Source organism: Bombus fervidus, chromosome 8, assembly GCF_041682495.2.
Source record: "Bombus fervidus isolate BK054 chromosome 8, iyBomFerv1, whole genome shotgun sequence".
NCBI lineage: Eukaryota > Metazoa > Arthropoda > Insecta > Hymenoptera > Apidae > Bombus > Bombus fervidus.
This window is the reverse complement of record NC_091524.1, coordinates 4415774-4439708: the sequence shown is the minus strand read 5'-3', so window position 1 is coordinate 4439708 and position 23935 is coordinate 4415774. Positions and strand designations below refer to the sequence as shown.

Below are 23935 nucleotides of genomic sequence, written 5' to 3'. Positions count from 1 at the left end.
TAGCGAGCTTGTTCTAGGATTATATAGGATGTCCGACATAATGTATGCTCCCGTTTAAAAAGATCGTTCCACTTGCGGAAAAAAGGCGGAAATGAAGAACACGATCTTCTCTCTAGGGCTCACAATTAATTTTAAAGAAAATTGACTAAGAAGATTTAAGAGATTTACACAATGTGACGTTTCATAGATAAATATTAAAATGTTCTCTGCACAATGATCGCTTCCTTTGATATACCTTCCTGTACTGCAAACTCGATCGTATAAAATTGTATGAATACACAGCAACGTGAAATTATTGGACAATCTGACAATAACGGTCAAACATAAGTATATATATATCCTATTTTATATTCAAACGAGGCTCATTATTCCGCTGCGATTTAATTATATCGTGACACGTGGCAAACACGGGATTTACCATTATTACCTTTTTCATACACGAGAAGCTCCATAGAATGTTGAAAATCGTAACGGCTGGTTCGTAATCGAACTGACTGCATTAAATTCGCCATCTGAAATAAAGTTATCTATTGTAAAGAAGAAATAAAATTCATAGAAAAATTCATAGAAACAACGTGCTCGATAAAATACATTTTCCCGTTGGAAGAGAATAAACGTGCGAAATCGATAACGATACGCGCACCAGACGAGATAAAGTAGCAGACACGCGACGATGCTCTGCTCGTTTTCACGGCGCGGCGTCTCTCGAGCGTTGGCACGTGAATTTGCCATTCCGTTAGCGACGATTCCATGTAAACTGAGTTACATTATCCGCGGAAATGTGTCAGCAGTTTTCTTGGGCCTCGGCCAAGATGTTTGTCTTCGCGCAGAAGGAAGACGTCGCGGGCTTCGTGACAACCGTGCAAAATCCAACGAAGAAATTTTTCGAACGAAGAAACGTGCGTGACTGGACGTTCTCGATCCCCTGGACAATTGTCTTTTCAAAGATCACGCATCTGAACGCAACGATCGAATTTACACGATCACCGTAATACGCTAAGCTTTCTGTGATTCTTCGATAACTCGCTTTTGCACAGCGAAGTTCAATACACGAGGCTTTGACGTTAAGGAAGTCGCTTCTGAAATTTAACAACGGAAGTGGACGTTTCAAGAGAAAATCTGATACAGTTCGTTTTATAAATTTTATTTTATCGATGGAACTGTTTGATCTGGGACTTAAAGGATTGACTTGACCATATTTGCTACGAGAAAAGTCTCGATCTGTTGAAAATTCTACTCTTCGTAGTTACAATGTCCTATATAGTATTTTTTCACTTTTCAAGACACGTTGAAATATATATTGGAAGAATCCAGAGATTATCTTTTAAGTAAAATAATTTAACTTAATTAATAGAATGGCAGATAGGTCATTTTAACTAAGGAGAATTCTTTTTGCAGATTTTCTAATCAGTATTATTATTATTAGCATTTAGCTGAATCGGTTTGCTGGATTCTTATTTCCTTGTAATTTCCATATTTCCTAGTACAGTGACAAATTCTTGAGAAAGCAACGCGCTATATGATTGACTACCTTCAATGCATCATTTTTCAGGAAGAAGCAAGGCTAATTTAGAAACTGTCATCACTGGAGTATCGCAGAATCATCGAATAAAATGTTACGATAGAGTCTCTCCTTCTTGATGCGGAATTACAACAAAGGAAGGAGTTTACTTTTCGTACATTTTCTGTCATTAAAGCTTCATCTTGATTACGTGTTAACCTTCTTCGTAGTTTCAAAGGGAAGCAGCTGCTGAAAAAGAAAAAGCGTATTCATTATCATTCGAAGAAAAAAGATACAGCGATAGTTGTGTCAGAAACAGAGTCGTAAAAAGAGAAGTATAAAACTTCGTTGTATAATTTCCACCCTATGGAAGGTATCCTGAAACGACGCCATGCTCAATATCATTAATACTATTCGCGTCCCGGTCCAATCCAGATTCTTAAAATAAAAAGGACAGACCTCCACGGTGGTAAATTCGGCAGAATTTTCGGCACGTAAACTGGAAGAAACTTGGTTCCCCTTCCTGGCTGGGAAAGTTGTCTGGAGAAGTTTTCTCTCACGATAGCCACAGAGAAATGTTTCTCGAGTCCACGAGCTGACATTCTAAAAATGAAGTCGTCCACGAGACCTCCTCCTCCTTCTCGGTTCTCTTCCGATGTAGATCTCGTGGAAGTCCTCCATGGTGACCGATGACGATAGCCGGGCGACGGTTACGTAACAGCGAAACGCTTGATAAATGCGAGTTTATTTCAATCCTCTTTGCGTAGGAAGTGGTCAGGGTCGACGTCCACTAACCCAGATAAAGCGACTTTGCTTTTCTGTATGGTATCTTCGGTACTCCAGAGGGTGTCAGAAGGAGGCGACGTACCTTGTCTCTGTTCGATTCACGAGCCAACGTTTCTCTTTACCCAGCTTTCTACGTTCTTACTCTGCTGGCTGGACGCCCTACTCGTCTTTTGCCTGGCTTCATGACTCGACTGCGCGCGATCGAACTACTCTGTTCCTGTATTATACGCTCGGTCTTTCATTAATTCTGCCCGTTTCCCCAACTGTAAAACGCCTCGCTCGTAGTCAAGGCACCTTGTCTTCCTTCTTGAATGCAAGCGCGCCTGTTTAAATTTCGGCAAGAAAACGTTAGGACAGAGGTGAATTAGCTTAAGTTCTACAACGTTTGTTTGTGAATTATTGGTGCAGATTACGTGGAGATGTTGTGCCTTTTGCGAGGAAACGAGGGTGGATTCTTTGAGCTTTTAGCTAGTTTATTTAGCTCATTCTTCCGTGAAGGGTGGAACAGGCGACCTCTGTGATCTAGCTTTCTCTCCTTTTTTATAGTGGTAGACGCTTTTATCTTTTTTATCGCTATCTTTCTTCTTTGCTTTGTGTTGGTAATAGGTTCATTACATCTAATTACTAACCTATGCTTATGATATTATGAATACACGTGCTAAGACAATTTTTCGAATATATTAACAAAAATCTTAAGGTTCCTTCATTTTCAAATTAAAATGGACCTTTTTTTAGTTGTACTGCAGTCTTTGACGACGTTCGATCGATGAAACAAAATAAGCGAAGGACCTGGAGATTCGTTTTTATTGGTGGGATTTGTGTTTGTCGACATATTCACGGTATGGTCAAGTCAGTCGAGTAGGTACCTTGGATGAAACATGGCTCAATAAGCCGTCTGGTACTTTGAATATCAAGACTCCTCGAATGCCCTTTGATAGTTAAGAGAGTCCCTTTTTCTGCTTTGATCCTGTACTTCAAACGGTTCAGGATCAAACACAGTCTGTTTTAACCGAGGACTTAGGTTCTTTAAGATTTATCGAGCGTAAGTGGGCAATAAGTACCTAAGAGATACGAGATCGATTCCTGGAAGAATAGTTTACAAAATCGTTAAAGCATTTAACCAAAAAAAAAAAAAAAAAAAAGAAGAAAAAGAAAAAATAGCAACCTCTATTCTTTCTATTCTTTAACAAATAGAGAATATTTTTTGCAAGAACCTAGGTAAGAAGTTTAGAAATTCAGTTATTTATATAAAACAGACTATTAACAGAAATGTAATTACTATGAACTGTCGTCGTATCTACTTGTTTCACGCTTGTTTCACTCTCACTCGTTTGAAGTCAAATACAGTAGATTATCCACAGAATCAACAGTAGCACATATAGAGACTCAAGTAGCTATAAAAATATAACGATCTATCTCTCACACTTAAACTTACATAACTAACATAAAAATATTGTTCGTAAGTCATAATTTCGCATAAAGCAGCTTCTTTATATTGTACTTTCTTTTGTACCTATCAAATCAACTTCGCCAGTACTTACGTTTTCGTCCACATTATCCAGCAACGCTTTTTTCCCCAAACAACTTCACCCCCTATGTCACCCCATTGTTTCAGACATTAAAACACCTTGAACCGTGGTTGGTTTAATTCGCAGCTTGGTCAGGGTCGACGTCGCGAGAGAGTCCAGTAACCCAGATAATACAGTCGACTTAGGTTGTTCCTGTCAGGGTATCTTCGGCCCATGAAGCAAAGGGGCTAAAGATTCCGCGCGTTGCGTGCGCGCCAGCCTCCCCTTTCGCTTCCCGTCGCGCCGCGTATCCACCCTGTTGTCCCTCTTTCTCGCACGGCCACCCCTCGAAAGCCATCCACCACCTCCTCCGATAGCGGTCCGCGCACTCGTCCGGGGGTGGTAGATCGTCCTGGCGCAGCCAGTGCCCGCGCGTCTTTCGCGATCGTCGGACCGCGCGTACTAAAAACGGGGAGGTGTTCTCGATCGCGTGTCTGTTCGACCCTCGAGGATCGGATGTATTCACGAAGGTGTGCGTAGCTTTGTTTCGGGACCAGGAAAATTAATCTACCGAGTGTTCCAAGAGTGTTTATGGAGAGAGTTGGAGGGAGATCGACGAAGGGGTTGAAGTGGCTGTGGCGGAGAATTCTAGGCGTGTTCTAATTAATAAATCTCGAGGCTGAAACTCATAAAGGGAATTAATCGAAACGATTATTTTATTTCATGTATTTTAATGTATTTCACGAAAAGGTGATGTATCAGAGAATGAATGGTGAACATGAGGACACGATGAAGTTTACTCGTCGATTAGACGTCAGAGATTAAACACCAAGTGAATAGTATTTAGCTCCAAGTATCTCGAATATTTGAAAGATATCGCGTATCGGTTGCCCGCGTGTACCGATTCTCGAACTCTACCGCTTTCCGATGGAAACTACTATAATGTACGAGCGTTAAGGAAAGTCCTGAGATCTGAGAATTTTCGAGCCGATCCTCTAACCCGCTATGACAACCCGCAGGACAACGAGAATTCGCTGCAGATAATACTCAGCTACCGTTATCGGGATGAACATATCCGATGATCACGTACGACGAGGACGATAACTACCGGTGTAACTGGCCTATCGTATTGGATCGACGTGATTCGATGGTACCATCTCGCGTTAACGAGAAAGAATTGACTAGATCGTCCTGATAAAATTACTTTGCCTCCCTCTTTCTCACCCTGTGCTTCGTTGCGAATCAGATTTCCGGTCTGACATCCGATCGCGGAGCTTCGATTCCGGCGTGAAGCATGCTACGCAGGACAAGCCTCGTGCAGTGAACGTTGAAACGCGAGTGTCTAGTGGTTCAAAGCGTCGACAGGGTGCTTCCGTAGCAAGGTAGACGGACGAGTGAAGTGAGGACTCGTTACCTGGCTTAGATGAATATTTGACGGTGTCTGGCACGAAGGGGAGAAATGTGAGTACTCGCGTATAACCGTTTGCAGACAAACATATTCGCGATGGTTTTTCGTGGTTTTTCCAAGGTGTCGACAAGAATTTAAGAATAGAAATGAGGAGAACGTAGGCGATTTATGAACAAAATGGATTCTACGCTGGCCTTGAACCAAAGGCAATTTGTTTACTCGGCGTTCAAAGCGATACTCTTTTTATTTTTTCCCGAACCGCTAGTAATTCAGGTGTCGATGTGTGATCGACGACTAACTGCGTTAGTGTCATCAGTCGCGATTATCGATAGTTTTTCACGCGACGATCAGCAGTATTAGCCATGTTCGTGGTTTATGTACAGCTTCGGCTGAAACGCAGAGATACGCGTGAATTTCCAATGGTTTCCGACCGGTTAGGATTAATGGTCAATGAACCAGTTTCCCACCCTCTTTCCCTTCTCTTATCGCCTTCCTCTACTCGTCATTTTCATCGTCGTTTTCATGCAGATACAATTTCCGTTGGCAAAGTTTAATAAGACCTCCGCGAACGCTCTCGATAAGCACGATCGTTTGCAAAACTTCGATTTCTAGCGAAACGAGTTCGCTCAAGTTTCAATATGAATGTCATTTATGTATCGATTTAGACGTTGACGGCGTTGAACGTTTTTCAATCGACGAGTCGATAGGCGTTCGTCGGTGCGCACGATTTGCAAAACAAAACGGATCGTAATTATAATTTATGGCTGATGGCGCCATGCTGTCTCTGGAAATTCGACGCTTGGCTTCTACTAGTAAAATAACTGTTATTGTTAACATTATAACGAGATAATCGTATGTATAAATTGACGCACGATCGATGTTTAGTAATTCACAGATATTTCTCATGCTTTTGACGAAGATCGAGCATCTTTCGCATTCAACTTAGGGGACCTCGACACACAAGCTACATATGTATATCTTTGGTAAATTTCTGGTCACTGCCACCGAAGCAATCTGCGCGACTATTTACGAACAGGGTTGAATCGTTTCGAAATCGATTTCGGGTCAAAGGCACGTTACGAATGGAACCATTGCTCTAACTACGTTTCGTCTAATTTAATTACATCCAACGAATGCTTTAAGCGCGTAGCTACTGTTCAACGTCTCTATCTGTGGATCAGCCTTACTTTCCTCAGAAAATTCATTATGAATCACGATGGTTGCACGGCCCTTTTCTCCCGCGGAGAATTAGTTTCGAAATTATTCGAAAACCATCCACTCTGCTAACCAATCCCTCTTCGCACAATTCCGCTCGAATTACAATATTGCGTTACGGAATTTTGTTCGCGAGTATAGGATCACGTTTCGAATGTGAATCGAATTAAATACCAAAGACTTGTAAAATGGCCCTTCAAAAATATAAAACAAATCGTATAACACGCGTTCGTGGCAACGATTCGATCGTTGTAATGGCATCTTCAATTCGTATGAACGAATAAGCGTGTTCGAACCGCACGATAGGAATGTAGCCTTTTTAACTTGTTTGCTCTCTCCTTCCTTCTCTCTCTTTCTCTTTCTCTTTCTCTCTCTCTCTCTCTCTCTGTCTGTCTGTCTTTCTCCCTCTCTCGACAATTTCTCGGGCTTCCACGCAAGCAAAATGGGTTTCGCCGAGGATGAGACACCCGAAGAATAACGACAATTACCGTGCAACCGTGCTACGACGTTTCCAACTTTGCTCTCGTTTCGACAGTTTTAGAACTTCCTCCATCTGTATCTCGCTAGCCGCGACTTTTGCTCGCGAGCCTTGCCAAATATAGTTTTTCACATTCTTCCGGAAAATATATACTTTTCAAATATATACGATAGAAGTTAATTAATTTCCATGTCTTCTCTGAACAATTATATTCGATCGTTGTTAGGATTTCAAGAATCGAATGATAATTACAATTGGAATGAACACCTATATCGTCAGCGGAAAATACGCGGATAATTTATAGTCTCACCTGTCAATAAATTAATGCCAAAATCTATTAACTAGGTTCGGCTCGAAATGGAATTATCGAATGGAACTATTTTATTATCCCTTCTGACTTTGTATTTAGTGCGTACCGTAAATTAGCACAATTGCATTTGCGTTTCACGTGAAGGGATTGTGGTGCCTATAATCGCCTGAAAAGAATCGCTTAATGTAGTTGAAGTACATTTTCTATTATAATTAAATTCTAATATTTCATTATGCAACGATACAATCGTCCTTTTTAACGATACTATATATATACAATAGACTCGTATAACAAAAAAAAAGGACGAAATTAATATACTTACTAAACGTTCTATTTAACGGATATTTATATATAATTTTTTATATAATTAAGGAGTTAATTTATGTCACTGAAACGCTGTCCCACTCGAAAAGCTCAATCCATATTCCGTTATAAGTTTTATGCGTCGTACATTAAGTTCCATTTCTCTCTCAATATATACATATATCTCCATTCTTCGCTTCTTCTTTTATGCCTCTAAATCCAAAACAATATCATAATATAAAAATAATTAAAATTCCGAACTGATCTGAATGAAATGGAGAAGAGAAGAAGAGTGAGCGTGTCAGAAAAGAGACGATCGACAAAAGGATATACAATTCCGTGGAAGCTTTCTGGATGATAAAACGAGTCGAGCAAGTACATATAACGTGTAGTCGAGTTTCGTAGCGACGACGATAAAGTTCACCGATCACGAGGATCGCTTACATAATAACTTTTGCGATTTCTCACTCCTTTTGTATCTGCCGATGACGCCCTGAAGATCTCGGAATTCTTCTGTCGGAATAACTTTAGTTTTGTTACAAAGCAAAAGAATATTGAAGCGCATGTTGATTAAGAAGAAAATTCTATTTTAAACAAAGAATTTTTCAGTAGCAATATTAATTAAACCTTCTTGTACCTTCCTTTTCCTTGCGAGAAGGTCACATGTTATATCCTGAAACTGTTTATTACGTCAGTAATTCACTGGATTCTTTATTTTACGAGCGAGAATTGCATAAGCCGGATGATGCTAATAAACTGCCTCGCAACAAAATTAATTAAACCATCTCCTCCGCCTTTTTTTGCCCGGACGCCTTTGATAACGAAAGCCTCGTCTCATCGTTGCTCCTCTTTTCCTTGCCTTATCTCTTTTTCATGTCCACTTTTTTCAACCTGGCGCAAAACACAAGGACGATGAACCGTTACAATGTATCGTTACAGCTTACTGTCCGATCTTCGTTTACGAATCACTGCTTCGCTAGGTTAATTCTATGCGGAAGTAAAACGTTAGGCGAGTAACAAAAGAATATCGAAGTTTTTCTCAATCTTTATTCACCATTTCGAATCGAAAGTATCTTAGCTACATCTCCTTGAAACGTACAAAGGAAGTTAACTTTACGCTCCTCAATGCTGTTCAGCGCTTTTTTTTTTTTTTTTTTGTCAAGGGAAACCATCAAACGTGAATTTTTAGTTGCATTAAAAGGTTGTATTAAAAATCGTATATCAGGAAGGTTACAAAATATTAATGTCGAGGGGAAAACGTTAAGTAGACAGGTGTCTGGCAGCTGCCCAATACATATCTGTTAAGATACGTTTTTATTTCCCAGAAATCGTACGTTACAACCCTCGGAAATGGCAAGACTGTAGAACCGATACGTTCTCATGGATTTGAAAAAATTCAATTGCCTTCCCGCTATTTTTCCTTGCCAGTCGAAGAATACTTTACGCGACAGTCTTCGAAAATAAAGGGAATATTTTTTACGTACAATATCCACCGATAATAACAAGAATGAAACTGAGAGCAGTAAGACAACGATCAAACTCACCGAGTTTCTTCGTTAACATTGACAAACTTTCAACCCCCTCGATGAAATCCGATGGTAATTGGCGCAATCTTATTGCGTGACACGCTGATCCGGAAGGAATGGGTTCGGGAAATATTTCGGATGATCACTGTTCGTCAGAGCGAGCCGATTAAATTTTCTAAATTACTATGAGTGATTTCACTTACTGGTGTCGCATGTTCTAACAAATGGTGATGGATTATCGATCGATTGAATTCACGAGCGACCCGAAATAAAACCGCAATAAATGATTGATTTTGTCGTTTACGTCGATCGTCGACGAAGCGTAATCCTCGGGCCTCCGCTATTTCGTCGGTAATATTCACTGAAATACACCATGAAAAATCGCTAAAAAGAGGAAAATGACTTCGGTGGGTGAATGTCAGCGAGTGAGTCGTAAACCACGTGAAGTTTTGCGATGGCTGATAAAATCTAGCCGAATAGAGGCAGAGAAATCAGCGAGAGGGAAGATAATGGCGGAGTTGACGTTTCTAAGGAAAAAGAAGAATGGAGAATAGGAAAACAAGGGCGATTCGGAGACAGACACGTAATCAAGCGGCGCGCTTAAGGCCGGCCGTGGAGAAACGGCAAACAAACACGGCTAGGGGCAAAGTTACCCATCGCTAAATTGGGTTAGCTTAAATCCGTTTAGGTTAACTCTAATAGCGGAAGCGTGAGCTGCATGTGGCAACGACACCGAGCTCAGTACTTTGCTATGAAGACCCTTTTATACGCTCGGTGCGTTTCTATCGATCAACGCTGATCAGAGGAATCGAACAGCTGCGAGATTTTTATCTAGAGATGACCTTACGTGACGTAGTACGATGGTTTCCATGATCGAGACCGTGTAGACGTGATATATTAAAGTTCGAAATGTAATTGTATCTCGAATGACAGCTGCAAGACACTTTATCGAAATATCCGACAGATACGTTGAAGAAATTTCTTCTAAAAGTGTCAAGTTTCTCTGCAGACAAGTTCATTTTGTGATCTCAAAATGTCGAGGTGGAAACGTTATGTACAGTAGGCACTGCGCAAAACTTCTAAATCATAGACGATACTGATCTTATAACGACAACTATTTGAGAAAGTATTTCTACTTGCTGTTATATAAAATGTTATATAGAAATGAATCTTCAAAAATCCTTTACAGTGTTATTTGTCTGTTGTTTTTCCTGTTTTGTTAATTGTTTATAGATATTTCGATAAATGCCCCGATTAAATTAATTTTTTAACTGAAAACTTCCTGAGAAGTGATAACAAATTTAAAACAACGTTAAGCATCATTATATTCATTTAAAAACACAAAACATCTCCATTTCTTAAATGGTTTAAGATCCTCGCACAGTACTGTAACTAGAAGTAAATATCACGAAGATACAAATTTAACATTAAAGCAAATTCCTTTTATAATGTGCAAAAATATGTAGCGGCACATGAGCTAGAGAACAATTCAAATCATGTTGTCGTTTTACCTCGGAGTATCAATATCCTCAGGACACACGTAATGTAATAATAAATAAACTCCGGGCAAAACAATGACGCCGCTACGTGGAACCATCAAGCAAACTCGAATTCGAATTTTCCGGCTCTCCCCCCGCCAGTATAAATAAACGAACGCGACCGTAAGAGTTACCAATTCAGTTATCTAGCAGTTATCGATCAGTATCTACGAGTATCTATCAATTGTCTACCGAGTATCTATCGAGCATCTATCGAGTATCTATCAGCGATCTTATTTTGTAACGTTTACACTGTCTGTAGCGAATCTGTTAGTACGAGCGATTATCGTCTGTATTTATTTATTTAATTATTTTAAATATACTCGGTGGTTTCAACAACGGGCAATCTCGTCTAATAAATCTCACGATCAATCATCCGACTCAAGTCCTCTGCAGAAATAATAGCTAATTTCTAATTATCATATCGGAATATAAAAAAATTAATTCATGAATTCTATCGCGTGGAAATAGCGTATCCTTGCGGCTGTTCCTACTGCGTCGTGTTTGCGGAAACGACTGAATATATAACTATTATTGTTAGCATAATTAAGCGTTCTGTTGGCACAGATTACATTTCACTGTTAACAACAAGACGCAGCAAGAGGACGGTGAGTTTAAACAAACGATAAATCCCTCCATTATCTCGCCGTAGATATAACAACAGTTAACCTTAATAACGGCGGCGAAGCGTTTTCAATTACGTCAGGACAAGAGTACTTTTCCTATGGTCATTAAAACACTTTCAACGAAGCCTTTACGTTCGCCATTAGACGAATTATACAGGTTTGCTCGTTTTACATCGAACCGAACGCAATTATAATTGTTAATTGACACGTACCGAGTACATTCCCGCGATATTCGCGCGCCATTTTCATCGATAACTATCCCTACACGTGTCGCACGTTTGCAAATTGCACGCGTAATCGCGTTAACGTTTCACTTGACCTGCATGCAAATGAACCGTGCATGGTCCACGTGACTTTTACGCCGCATGTGTACCACGCAACTTTTCACGTTATACGCTTCCATTGTGATTAACGCCTAAGCGAGTTAATTCGAGAAGCTGGGAGCTCGTTTGCAATATAAACACCGAATGGAAAAGAAATCCCATTAGATTTGTTCATTATATAACTATCCTATTAAACACCGCACTCTATTATTCTCGAATACAAGTAGAAAAATAAGTGTTGCGAGAATTTCAAAGATTCAGTTATCGAAAGGAAGTACCTAGCCGCTTTCAATAACGACTTTTCCCCCCGATAATCTAGATTCTTTGATAGAATTATATAATCCTTCTTTCGCTAAAACGTATCCGTTGAATCATGATATATATCTCCAAACAGACAAAAAAAAAAAAAAAAAAAAAAAAAGAAAAGAAAGAAACGAGGAGGAGGAATTCCTGAAAAGTTCAATTACCAGAAGATATTGCTCGACCACTTTCAACGAAATCGCCACTCAAACAAAACCGACCTTTTCCCAACAAATCAAATCGAACGGAACTCGCTAGTGACAATATCGCTTCAGGAGCGTTTTGTATCGCGTTGAGTGTATCCCAGTTGTGTTGTTTTTTCGAGCGTGAATTCAATTGACGCATCGTTGCTCCAAGATGCACATAGTGATTTATGCTCGTAGCTTATACACGCTGGGAAGCTTCCTATTAAACTGATGGCGTGCATTAGGTCTCATCGACAAACTTATACACATGCAGAAGATGGAGGTAAAGTTCATACGTGATGTCCGCGAAATTATACCGGATAGCCAATGATATCCGAGCGTCTGGCCTGCATGATTCTACCAACACGATTCCCTGTGTGCACCTGGTCTCCCTTTCGCATAATGACGGATCATATGTACACACGGCGATGTGGCCACCATTGAACGCTTCCAAAGAGACTTACCGATGTTTTTCGATAATCGATACCTACCTAATGAGAATGCCGGATCGTCTGACATTGCTTCCTCGTTTTCCCGAAATTCTGCCCACTTTATCTAGAATTCGCGTTCTTTAATATCTCGGAATGAAAAGCATATCGACAAAAAGTTGATATGGATGACATGGACAGTACAGCTGTTTGTAAAGTTGGAATTAATGGAAATATTCATATTGGTAGATAATATGCAGAGAAAATAAATTATTGGTAAATTGTAGATTCGTAAGCTCATATTTCAAGTGGAAAATTTAAAAGTACAAAAGTGCGTCGAATACGCGTAATATGCAAATATATTTAAAATATTCAAACTGCATTCGTTGCGTCTATCGAATAGGTGAAACAAGTTTCTGTCTAGGGCCTAATTTTTTAAGTGCGCACATAACGGTAGAAATTTGAATCTATACTCGCAGTACGATTATTAGGAATCTAGAACAAATAACTTAAAATAACTGGAACGAGTGAATTCCATTTGCAATAAAATATCTTGTATCGTTTCAGGTGTGGACAATGAAGGTCCTCTGAGGATTTGCATCGATGTGCGCGGCGAGGCTCCGACAATGTGCGGTTCCGTGTTAAAGTGTTCGTGAATAATCCTAGTTTTCGTGTATTCATATGGTTCTTTCGGCTGCTGGTATCGCATTCTGCCCCGAAACGGAGTACGCAAGAACGATGTCATAGTGAGGTGCGAGTTGAGCTTATGTCAAGCACAATGGCACTTTTGTTCGCCATCATTGTCATCCTGGTCACCACTGCCATGTCGCTGCCGCCGGTCATCAGAATCGGTGAGTCGAATCGATGGCTATATTTTTTTAACGTGTTATCAAAGGCGACCAAATTAAAAATTACCGAAAAAAAATTGAAAATTAGTTGGCGAATGTTCGTCTCTGGCAAATTTATATAAATGCAAATTTACATAATCCTTGTGTATCGCGTTAATTAGATATAAATCCTGAGAGATTTTTCGAGATTTACGCTCCTCTATAATTGACAGGAACGAAATAATTTACAATATACGTGGTGCGATGATTGGTCGCGAAATTGGGATGAATTTTATACGATTATCTATGTATTCGACACGGTTATGCGGGTAAGGATGTTGTGGTGAGTAATTAAATTTATCTCGCGGCACCTTTTTCACGGTGGGTTCTGCTCGTTAGGAGCGAACGTAGAGAAAACAAAAAGAAGGAAAAAAATAAGGAAGAGAGAAGGGATGAGAAAAGAGAGAATGTTCCACGGTGAACATTTATTGAATGGGTCGAAGTTAATCTTTGATAGACGGATTGGAAGTAAACGAGTTTTAATTACTTCTACGACTAATTAACGAGCACGAGATTCTTTTCTCTTGTGCCGTACTTCTGATCCACGAAAATTTCGCACGGTGGCTGATGAAGGTACACATCTTCGCTCTGATACACCGAATTTAACAGCCTGACTAATTAACCGCCTCGCGAGTTAATTTAGCCCCTAGTAGTGCTGCGGGTGCGGGTCTACGTGTTGCTTCGATACACATATGCACGCATATATGCCTTTTCGCCTGCTCTAAAGACTGTTTAACCAACGAATTAATCTTGAAATATACATCTCGACGTGAATAGAAAATTCATCAATCGCAAATATATGTATAATACATCCACACACAACGTTATATCCGAAATTTGCCCCTGGACTTCCACGTCCTTTTCGTTATAATCTCTAGAATTGCCTTTAGCTTCCTGCTCCGCGTACATTTATCAATTAATATACCCACTCAACTGATTAGTTACCCAATGTGGAAAGCTTGGTAAAAGCTTTTTCAGGAACAGAGATCTCGGTTTGCATGCCGCATACGAAGCGGTCGGGTAGCAAGTAAACGATTCTCTTACAATGTGATTCATCCCTTAAACCGAGTACCTCTTACCGGTTAAGTCGCTTCCATGATCTCTAAGAGCTTTCCCGCTCAGGGGAAAGTTTCCATAATGGAGGACGTAACTCCTACGAAACAGGACACTGAAAAATTTAACTCGCTGGCTGGCCGCTACGTGACCGCACTCTCGAGCGTACGTTCTGTGACAGAGAGAATCAGGGAGGGCCCCGCAAGGTGACTACAGAGGATCGAATCTTCACCTGTTACCGGGATAGTGCGACTTCATCAGTCCACCCTCTTTGCTATTCCGCGCACAGCTTCGACGAGAGGACCGTACATCCGAAAACGTCGCTCCTCAGAGGTACACACGTTCACCCCTGGCCATCATCGCGTCCTGGCCACGCGACCAAAACTTTCCTCCCGGTGTAATTGCACGAATTTCAACGCGGTGAACCGCCCCGGGGAAACTTAGCCGCAATTTGAACCATACTATGTTGACGAGTGAGGCCAGACCGTGATTAAGGGGGTGCCAGCGTGGAGAAATCTAGAAATGGGGTTGTTGGAGTATTCTAATCATAGGAAGGATGGAATTTTAGGGAAATTCTGATTTGATTAATTCAATTTGGAAGAAATTAAGATAAGAGAGACTCTACAGAATAGTTTAGGAAAGTATTCGAATACTTTCGAAGACCAGAGAAGAAAAACATGATGAATCACGTTTTTCGTTTTATCGAGACTATATCTTTTTATTCAATTTTCAAATTATATATTTTCACCAGCCTTCTCTTTTTATAAAACTTAGTGAATTTTTATATGTCGTGCCTATGTCAATTTTACGTTAACGAATATTTTGTAATATTTTATATGCAAGTTTTCTATGATAAGTGTTCAAGTATTTATGTGAGCTAGTCGATATAGGAAAACTTCAGAATTAATTAATTAATTTGAAATAGCTCGGCTTCTGATCAAAGGGGAAGATTTCAGGGTCTATATGAACATAGATCTGATATACAAGATACCTACCAATTAATGTACATTTATGCTACACAGTGCTGAGACTACTAGCCATTGTCATTATTGCAACATCCTGTATTATTATGGATTTGGGTATTGCAGAATACAATTCCAATATTAACAGTAATTAAAACTGGATATTAATTAGTATTGGGTACATAGAAATTGTGTCTTTGATTTTGATATAATTAATATAATTGATATAAATTTTATTAATAAATTATTTTTTGGGCCTACTTTGTATATTAATTAATCCTATAATTAATCTTACAAATAAACAAAAAACATTTCCCCTAAAATGCATGATACAAAGAAAGATGTAGCAACGATTTCAAACTAATAAACTAGTTTTAACTAAGATAAAAGTTTAAACTAAACGCAATTAGGTCGTAGTTATCTTGGCAAAGAGTTAATAACATTTTCTCTAAGAAGTATCACAACTAAATAGGATTTTCTCCTTATTCGACTAGAGTAATCAGCTCGACGCTGATGTACGATCTCGGGGAGACAGTTTCTTCCAGCGGAGACAACATCGATCTTTTGATACATTGTCATTCGTGCACAAGCTGCGGGAATTCTATTCCCTCTCTAGCCTTCAAGTTGGAAGCGAATCTTATTCAGGATCTCGATGAGAAACAGCGGAACATTGTCGTGTTGCACCTGAAAAAGCTCATTCTCCACACGAATCATGTGAATAGCTCATCGTGATTCAACACACGGGACTTGCTTCGATATCGCATGACTTTCGTCGATGTCTCGAAACATTTGATTCTTCGAGGAAAACTCACAGAATCAAAATTTCACGTGACCAGTCATTGCTCGAAACGAATATTGTGAATTTCTTAATGGGAATATATTTTTATTCAATAGTTTGGTTAAGATATCCTAAAAATCAGGATTACGTACACGGTATTTTGCTTCCTTCGGCAGATTAAATCGATGCAACTGATACAAGATTTGAAGATCTTACGTTTCCAGTTTGCTTTCCATTGATTTATCGAGACGATGGAACATGTGTACAATTATTCGCTATTATAATCCATCGACTGCGTTACTAATTCTCTGTTTAATAATTATCTCTTAAATCTATCACAGAACAGATTTCTCTTTGAAAACTTCAAGTGAGAAAGATTCGTCAACAGATTTATCCATACCAACCATTATATATCTCTAGCGTAAAACAACATTATTTCCAAGTAAATCTCAAACGACATTTTTGTATTCAACATTTTCTCATCGTTTTGATGTTCAGAACCGACTCTATAAATATCCCAAACATATTTTATGATATCCTGTGTAATACGCAGCGCCGGATAAAAGCTTCATCACATAGATCTGTGGAACCGTGTCACGTAGAACGAAAAGGGGCGAGCTTTCGCCTTCCATCCCTGGACGACGTTCGCGAGGCACGTTCCGCAAATATAAGTTGGCGAATTTCCGACGAGCACTCCCGCGACTTTAATTACCCTCGCGGCCGTGCAAATCAGTCGAGTTGCTAGCATTAGATTCGCGGATCGATATCGTTAACGACGAAGATGCGACGCGTCATCCTCCCTTTCTGACACTCACGGAAGGTCTTTTCGAGAGAAGGCAAGGGGATGCGGGTCGAAAAATGCACTCCTCCGTTAAGCCTGTGGATCTCTTCCTTCCTGCTGAATATTCCACGTCGTAAAATAAACCCTAATGAAGTCCGGAACGAAGGCGCATCGCTGTGGTGCTAACAGTATTAAAGATTTATAACTCGACTACCGACTACGGGGAATTATAATGTGCTTAGAAGCTCTACGAAGGTGTGGTTGCTCAGTGTCAGAGAAGAAGCCGGTATTCTATGACGATCTTGCCGTATTTCCAACCAAGAAGTTCTGCTTTATGGGAACATGGCTGGGTCGAAGGCTACAATTTAATTGGATGTATCTTTTTTAAAATCGAAGTACGTGTCACGACTCTCCTAAGTTTATAATCTAAGTATATTTCTGAGCGTTCAAATATTTAGTTTATTGTAAGTACTGTCCGCTTTAGGACAACGGAAATGTCGGAACTTAATTGTTGTTTAAGTGTTCGTAATCTTATTCTCTTAGGGTTAAGGACTAAACTTTGGCAACTGTACGGACTTTATGGGAACGAACATTTTGAAGCTTTTGGTTAACAGGTCCAGTAGTGATCATCAAATCAACACTGAACATCCAACTTTGTACAATGACTATAAAAAGAAACAGAATTATGAAGATCTTTGTAGTATCATCTTCTATACGCAATTATAACGTATCTTGCAATCTTTTATGACAAATCACATTAAATCGGTCCAATATAGAACATGTTAAAATCTTCGATCGAAGGATCGAGAATCGAAGCGGCTCGAATCTGTTAATTCATGTAAAGAGCGAGATGATTACTCGAGTAGTTGATAAAGCACCTTTATCTGTGCGAACGGCAAGGCGTCTCCATTAAAGTTTCGCGAAAATTGCTTGGAACGAGGCACTTAGATTTTATCATTCGGTTAAGTAGTTTTCTCGTGGCTCTGAAATTTAGTTCGTCCTTCTATCGTTATCCTACTCATTCAGATTTCTCTTCCTTTGAATCTAGCTGCTTTTCGATAATCGCGTAATACCCTGACGACGCTATCGAACTGTCTGTTATTTACGAGTATTTGACCCGTTTTTCTGTGTTTGTCTGCAATTGTGTTACGTGAAAGTCGAATGAAAAGAAATAAATATATCGAACGGCGATATTCGATTGAGCAGATGGAGTTTAAGCCGATTGTTTATTTTCGTGTTTATTCGTGCGTCTACACCAAAACTACGCGATATTACTCTATTACTGATTGGAGTTTGTTTTAACTTTGGAATTTATACAATCGCCGATCGGTGGATTGCATATTTTCTATCGAAATTAAGTTTCATGTTTGTATGTTTTTGTCTGGTTGTAAACGTGCTTTTTGGACACGACGAAAAATAGAATAGTTCGTAACAAAAGCTACGTAGATATCAACAATCGACAAGATTCGCATGCTATTCCAGAGTCGGATAAAATCAATTTTGTAGCATATGTCCCACTATGAAACGCGTTGCGTGTGCTTTCCGAGAGGAGGAAATTATTCGTAATAACACCTTTCACTGGAACTTCCAGCCAACAGTTCGAGCGTTCCGCCTTAACGATATCTTATTCTCTTGACAATCCCTGAATACCAGCGACTTGATCCGATACGAAAGAAATAATGATAAATGTCACGGGAAAAGTCTCAGGTATGGAAAATGATCGGTCGACTATTCGCGTTCCGCGAGATTCTTATCTCGACCGACGAATAACTCTATAAATATCCCGAAAACCGGATCTAATTCCGTAACGTATTGTATAAAACGCACGGCGGAAAGCGAAACCGCGAAACAAAAACCATGAAACCTGTTAAATCTTGCGAAATCCATTAAATCGCTCCTCGACTTTTACATAGATATCAGTGAAATAGTCGAGAGATTAAAAACGATTCAAGACATCGTTTTGAGTCTAGATAAAAGGTGCAAAAAGCGTGGAGCACGATCATCAAAAATTCCTTACTTCTCCAGTGTCCACGTGACACTGGAAAAAAACGGGCACACGATAAACAGCCACTCGCAGGTTCCATGAAACCACTTCATTCTCGGCGAGTGCTCGAGACAATGCGTCGTCACTTGCCTGGCATACACGGCTCCAAAGAACGCGCCTCGCCAACGAGATAATTCATCTGGGCGAGATTGCAATTCCCGTTCGAACCGACGCGCTCCGTTCCAGCGAAGTGGCCGTAATTGCGAGTGCAATCGCGCGACTGAGTTACCTCGTGAAATTTATGCGTCCCCTTTCAGCGTCCACGCGAGCCATATCAAACTGAACGTTTTATTTCGTGCGTCGACGACGAGTCAACTTAGAGCAGAGATAGCTGCCAAGACGACGCAAAAGCTCCAGAGTATCCTTGGCTTTTAGTTCATAGGAGTTGCGACTTACGACGCATATAAAGAGCGTCTAGGGAACGCTCTGTTGTTCCGAGGTCGTCAACGATCAAGCCACTCGTTTTCCCACCTTCGAAACAAATTACTAAAGAAACGCTCGTTATTTGTTGCGAAAAGTGGCCAGTCGATGAGGTTGTTTCTTTTAACTGATGAATTTTAGCCAGCGGGAGAATGTTGGACGCAAGATCGATCGGGGAATTTTATTTGTCTTTATTGGAAAATGCTTCCCTTCCCAACAGAACGTATTGACTGAACGAGAAGGTGGGACGATGGTTTGATTGGTTTCGTGTTTTTCGGCGGAAATGAGAACCCGACCAGATTTCGTGTTGCAGGAATGGGCAGCCAATTAATTTAATCCTTTAACTATTATTGAAACTATGTACAGAAGAACATGAAATTCAATCTGTTCTCCCGGACCATCGATTCATCTACGTAAGCCCCAACCACTTCCATAACGTTTAACCGAAATCATTCCTAGTCCTTGTAAATCCAAGGCTTTACAACAGCTCGCCTCGTGACAGTTAAACAACCACCCCTCACGGTGCCATGAATAATTCAATTTTTAACCCAGAATCCGTTAATCGAACGCGATACCTTTCATGCAAATGCCAGGAACTTCGCTGCACGTCCCTCCCGGTCGCTCCGAACCATTCGTCCGTCAAACTTCTACTTGTTAGAACGTCCACTTCGTGTGTTCTCTCAGTCGTGTGTTACACAGGCTCACGAAAGCACTCGAACAATCATAGTCATCTTCTACGAATACGTCACGTGTGTAGCACGAAACATTTTGAAATTTCGTTGGTATTATTATCACGACAATTGATTAACATGATTATATTGATAAAGTTTCAAACAAATTCAGATATATATATTATACCTCACAAAAGTATTTGAATCGATAGTCTATTAATAAACCTCAACATTTAATAGGATCTAATTTAATAATATAATATAATTTAATATAATCATGACAGTCGAGTCTCGTTACACTGCTAATGAAATTTCGATATACTTAACGAATCACATACAGCGTACACATAAAATCATTGTATGGTTAGTGTCCAAATACTTTGGTGAGGCAGTGTACGTGTTTGCTTCGAAGTATTCATTCGATGTGTTAGATTCGGCGCGGCAGCGTGGCGTGTTCGCTTTTAGTCGAGTACTCGCTTTCGCCTGGCAGCACACATACATCGAGGACACATGCACCTAGTCGATTTCACGTGCATACGTATGTCCGCACCCAACGCGACACCGGCCATGGTGGACTGGGTGGGGAGGGAAGGGCGCGCTGGGTGAACAGGGTGAGCTCGCGCGCGAAACGCTGAGTTGCAATATCGGAATTCCTAGTAGGTAAGCATCGACACGGGCCTTGATCCAGATTGCGCACAGAGCCGAGTATCGCCGTGACTCGTACGCCAACCTGAAAGAAAAAGAGAAAGAGATCATGTTAAGGCGGCTTTTCAAACGACTGCCTCGTATTTTTCAAGAGCCTCCTGGATTCAATGGTGATGCGCCTTCCAGTTCGTCCGGAACTCACCTCGAATCAACGAGTACACTTTTCCTCTTGCCATCACATTCCTTGTACTCTTCCTGTTTTGACTGACTTTCTTGCCGAAACCGTTTTTTTTTTTCTTCTTCTTTTCGGCTGAATACGTGTGAACGACGAGTACGTTTGTGTCAATGTTTCATGAGGATACTTGAATGGTCTGTTTGGATATATAGATAGTCTCTGTTTTCATACTGATTTGAAGGGATAATAAGGGATTCTGGAATATTGTGTGAGACATCTTATTTCGTAATTAAAACGCAATAAGTGATTTCTATTAGTATTAATTAATTTGGTTTTGGAAAATTTGTATGACACGATCAAATAGATTCAATACACTACCGTGGTGAAATTTTTTGAAACTTTCTAAATATTTATAAATTTATTTATATAGTAACCTCCTTTCTTTTCTTTGTATTTGTCGACGACGGTAATAACATTAATTTTCCATTTCTTCAAGAGTACCATACGTATACTAATATTTGACAACCAGGAAACTTCCCATCTGTAGTTGATTCAATTTTCGTTCAATCTTATGAACCGGCCCTATTAAGAATATTACATTCATACGTGCAAAAACAAAATTGCAACGATGCTTACGCGCTAAATAAATTGTAACAAAGCTTACGCGGGCAGATTCAATTAATGCGCGTAAACACACTCCTTCCTCTTAATCCTCTTGGAATTTCACCGCAGAAAACAATTTTGTTCGCAATGTTCCGCAGAACTGATACAGCCTGAACAATAAGCGCAACGCTTACAACCTAGCAAAAACGATCCTTGGCGAAATTATCAAAGCAAATGCGTATAAATTCAGAGATACTCGAGAAAAGGGGGATGAGGGAGAGAAATAGAGAAAGAGAGGGAGAGAAAACCAGGAAGAGAACATTTGAAAAAAAAAAAAAAAATCCGAGCTTTCAACGGGACGACTAGGACGATGTTCGTTTATCAACAAACAGAATTCGTATAACTCGCATATAAAAAACGTTGCGAGGATTTATTTCGTCGAAAAATATTCATATATATTTGTCTCGGTAAATAATACATGTTATATCGTGTAACCTACAAACAATGTAGCAATTTATCGAGTTGGCTACCACTGCTATTTACATACAAATTTGTTTGGCCAAGCATGTCCGAGTTAGATAACGTGTCCTATAATAAATATCGTCTAAGTGATATTAGGTTGAAAATCTGTGATGCGTGTCTCTTCTCGATCACCGCTGATAAATTTTAGAATTAGCAGGATAGTAAAAAAAGCAACCAATTTCTGAATAATTTTTTATAGAAATTCTATAGATTTTTGTAGATTTTAAAGAAATTTTAAAGAAAATTTTCGATTAAATCGATTCGTTACGCGTTAATTAGATATTCTACATACTATATAGTTATCTAAAAATCCATTAAAAATAATATCACTTCTTTACTTTTCGTTTAAGCATCAGAACTTGTTCTTATTTTCATGACAAAAATTGTTCTCTCCATAAAACTGTATTTCTGTTTGCCTTCAGCTTGTTGAAACTGTCTGTTTTCGTATCTGAAGCATAGCGTCGCCGGCTGGGATATAACGAGCCGATATCGTGCGTCGTTCAACGCAACGATCGCACTTCGAGCGACTCTAGATTACTCGCGCAAAGTCGTAGCTAAGAACGGTTCTCGGAACTCGGCGAAGAATTCTCATATCGACGCGACGCGACGGTACAGTACAGGGGGTTTGAAGAATTTTTCGAATTGATCGCGCTGTTATGCGTTCCACGCAAGGAATTTCGGCACTCTGGCGTTCCATCGTTCGCCTCGGTTCGTTAGGCGAGATAATAAGGACAGAGATTATCAGACGACTGTGCGAGTTCTTTTGGGATTTCCTTTCTCTGTGAACGTTCGTCATAACGAGATGAACGAGACGAGACGAGACGAGACGAGACGAGACGAGACGAGACGAGACGTCGCGTCGCGTTGTATTTCGACGTGCGCGCACACGTAGTGAGTTCGTCATGCTGAAAACTGAGGGATCGTGTCTAAGAGAGGGATTTCTAAGGGAAATCTCCTAGCGCTCGTTTAGATCATGGTAGCGTAAACGAAATTGTTCCGCCATATTATTCAAAGCGTGAGTTTAATTAAATTTACTTAAACTTATTCAAGATCCATTTTCTATAATTCGTAGGATAAATTTTTAAATAACTCAACCCCTAGCTTGGAAATTGTGCAAGGCAAGATAAGGAAATATTTGGAAAAACCTAAAAACGGAGGGTTAGATTATACTTTTTTCTTGTACAAATAGCGATAATTTATATCCCGACGGAATATCCGCGATACGTGCTCTAGCGGTGGTCATAGTCAGGCATCGTGTTTTAACGCCATGACCCCTTGGAAAAGCCAAGCGATTTATTCGAAGCACAGACCCAACTGGCGCCTCGAAATTCCGACGACGACCCGCTTATTTCATCAAGAATTCAATAAGAGAAATTTTTTATAAGAAAGGGTATGAAATATTTCGCCAGGTTTGAAAAGGGTGGTTGAACATGACTTCTCCCATCGTGTATTGATACGTTCGAGATACCATTTTCATCCTGCCATTAGAATTTCTACGATACTTATATGTATAAAAAGAAAACTTCGTTTCGTGAAAGCCCAAGGTACCAGTAGATTCTTTTACTGAAAGTTTCATACGACTTTACTACATTCTTGTAATCTCAGAGTTCTTAAGGCATTTTGTATAAAAATAGAAACTTTGTTTCTTGAAAAATCTGCGTATCCCCTTTGGGTCGCGAAGACTTCATACAATTCTATTAAACATTTTTCTACAGTTTCTAAGACGTTTTTCACGAGAATAAAATTTCAATCTTACAAGAGAAAAGTATCGTGCAATTCTATCACAACCACATAAGTTTGCTACGGTTCAAAGAATTTTTTTATGAGAGATTTTTGGGGAACTTCGTTTCCCCAAAAATTGACATATCACCCGATGAAAATTTCATAAAATGCTACTACGACCCCATAATCTTCCCAAGAAACTCTATGTCTTTTCATAAATCACAAGCAAGTGATCGT

At 39.8% G+C, this 23935-nt stretch overlaps 1 protein-coding gene across 6 annotated transcripts in view; it reads left to right on the top strand.

Annotated features, from left to right (window-relative positions):
• The first annotated feature begins 4192 nt into the window (after window positions 1-4192).
• The window catches only part of LOC139989611 (glutamate receptor ionotropic, kainate 2), a 160534-nt gene continuing 140791 nt past the window's right edge, over window positions 4193-23935 (top strand). For 3 of the 6 annotated variants that reach the window (XM_072008039.1, XM_072008036.1, XM_072008035.1), the window contains exons 1-2: window positions 4193-5256; window positions 13003-13286. In XM_072008039.1, the coding sequence (XP_071864140.1) occupies window positions 13202-13286 (85 nt within the window). In that variant the 5' untranslated portion in view covers window positions 4193-5256; window positions 13003-13201. The remainder of the gene's footprint in view (window positions 5257-13002; window positions 13287-23935) is intronic. The other 3 variants (XM_072008034.1, XM_072008038.1, XM_072008037.1) reach the window with 1 other exon arrangement.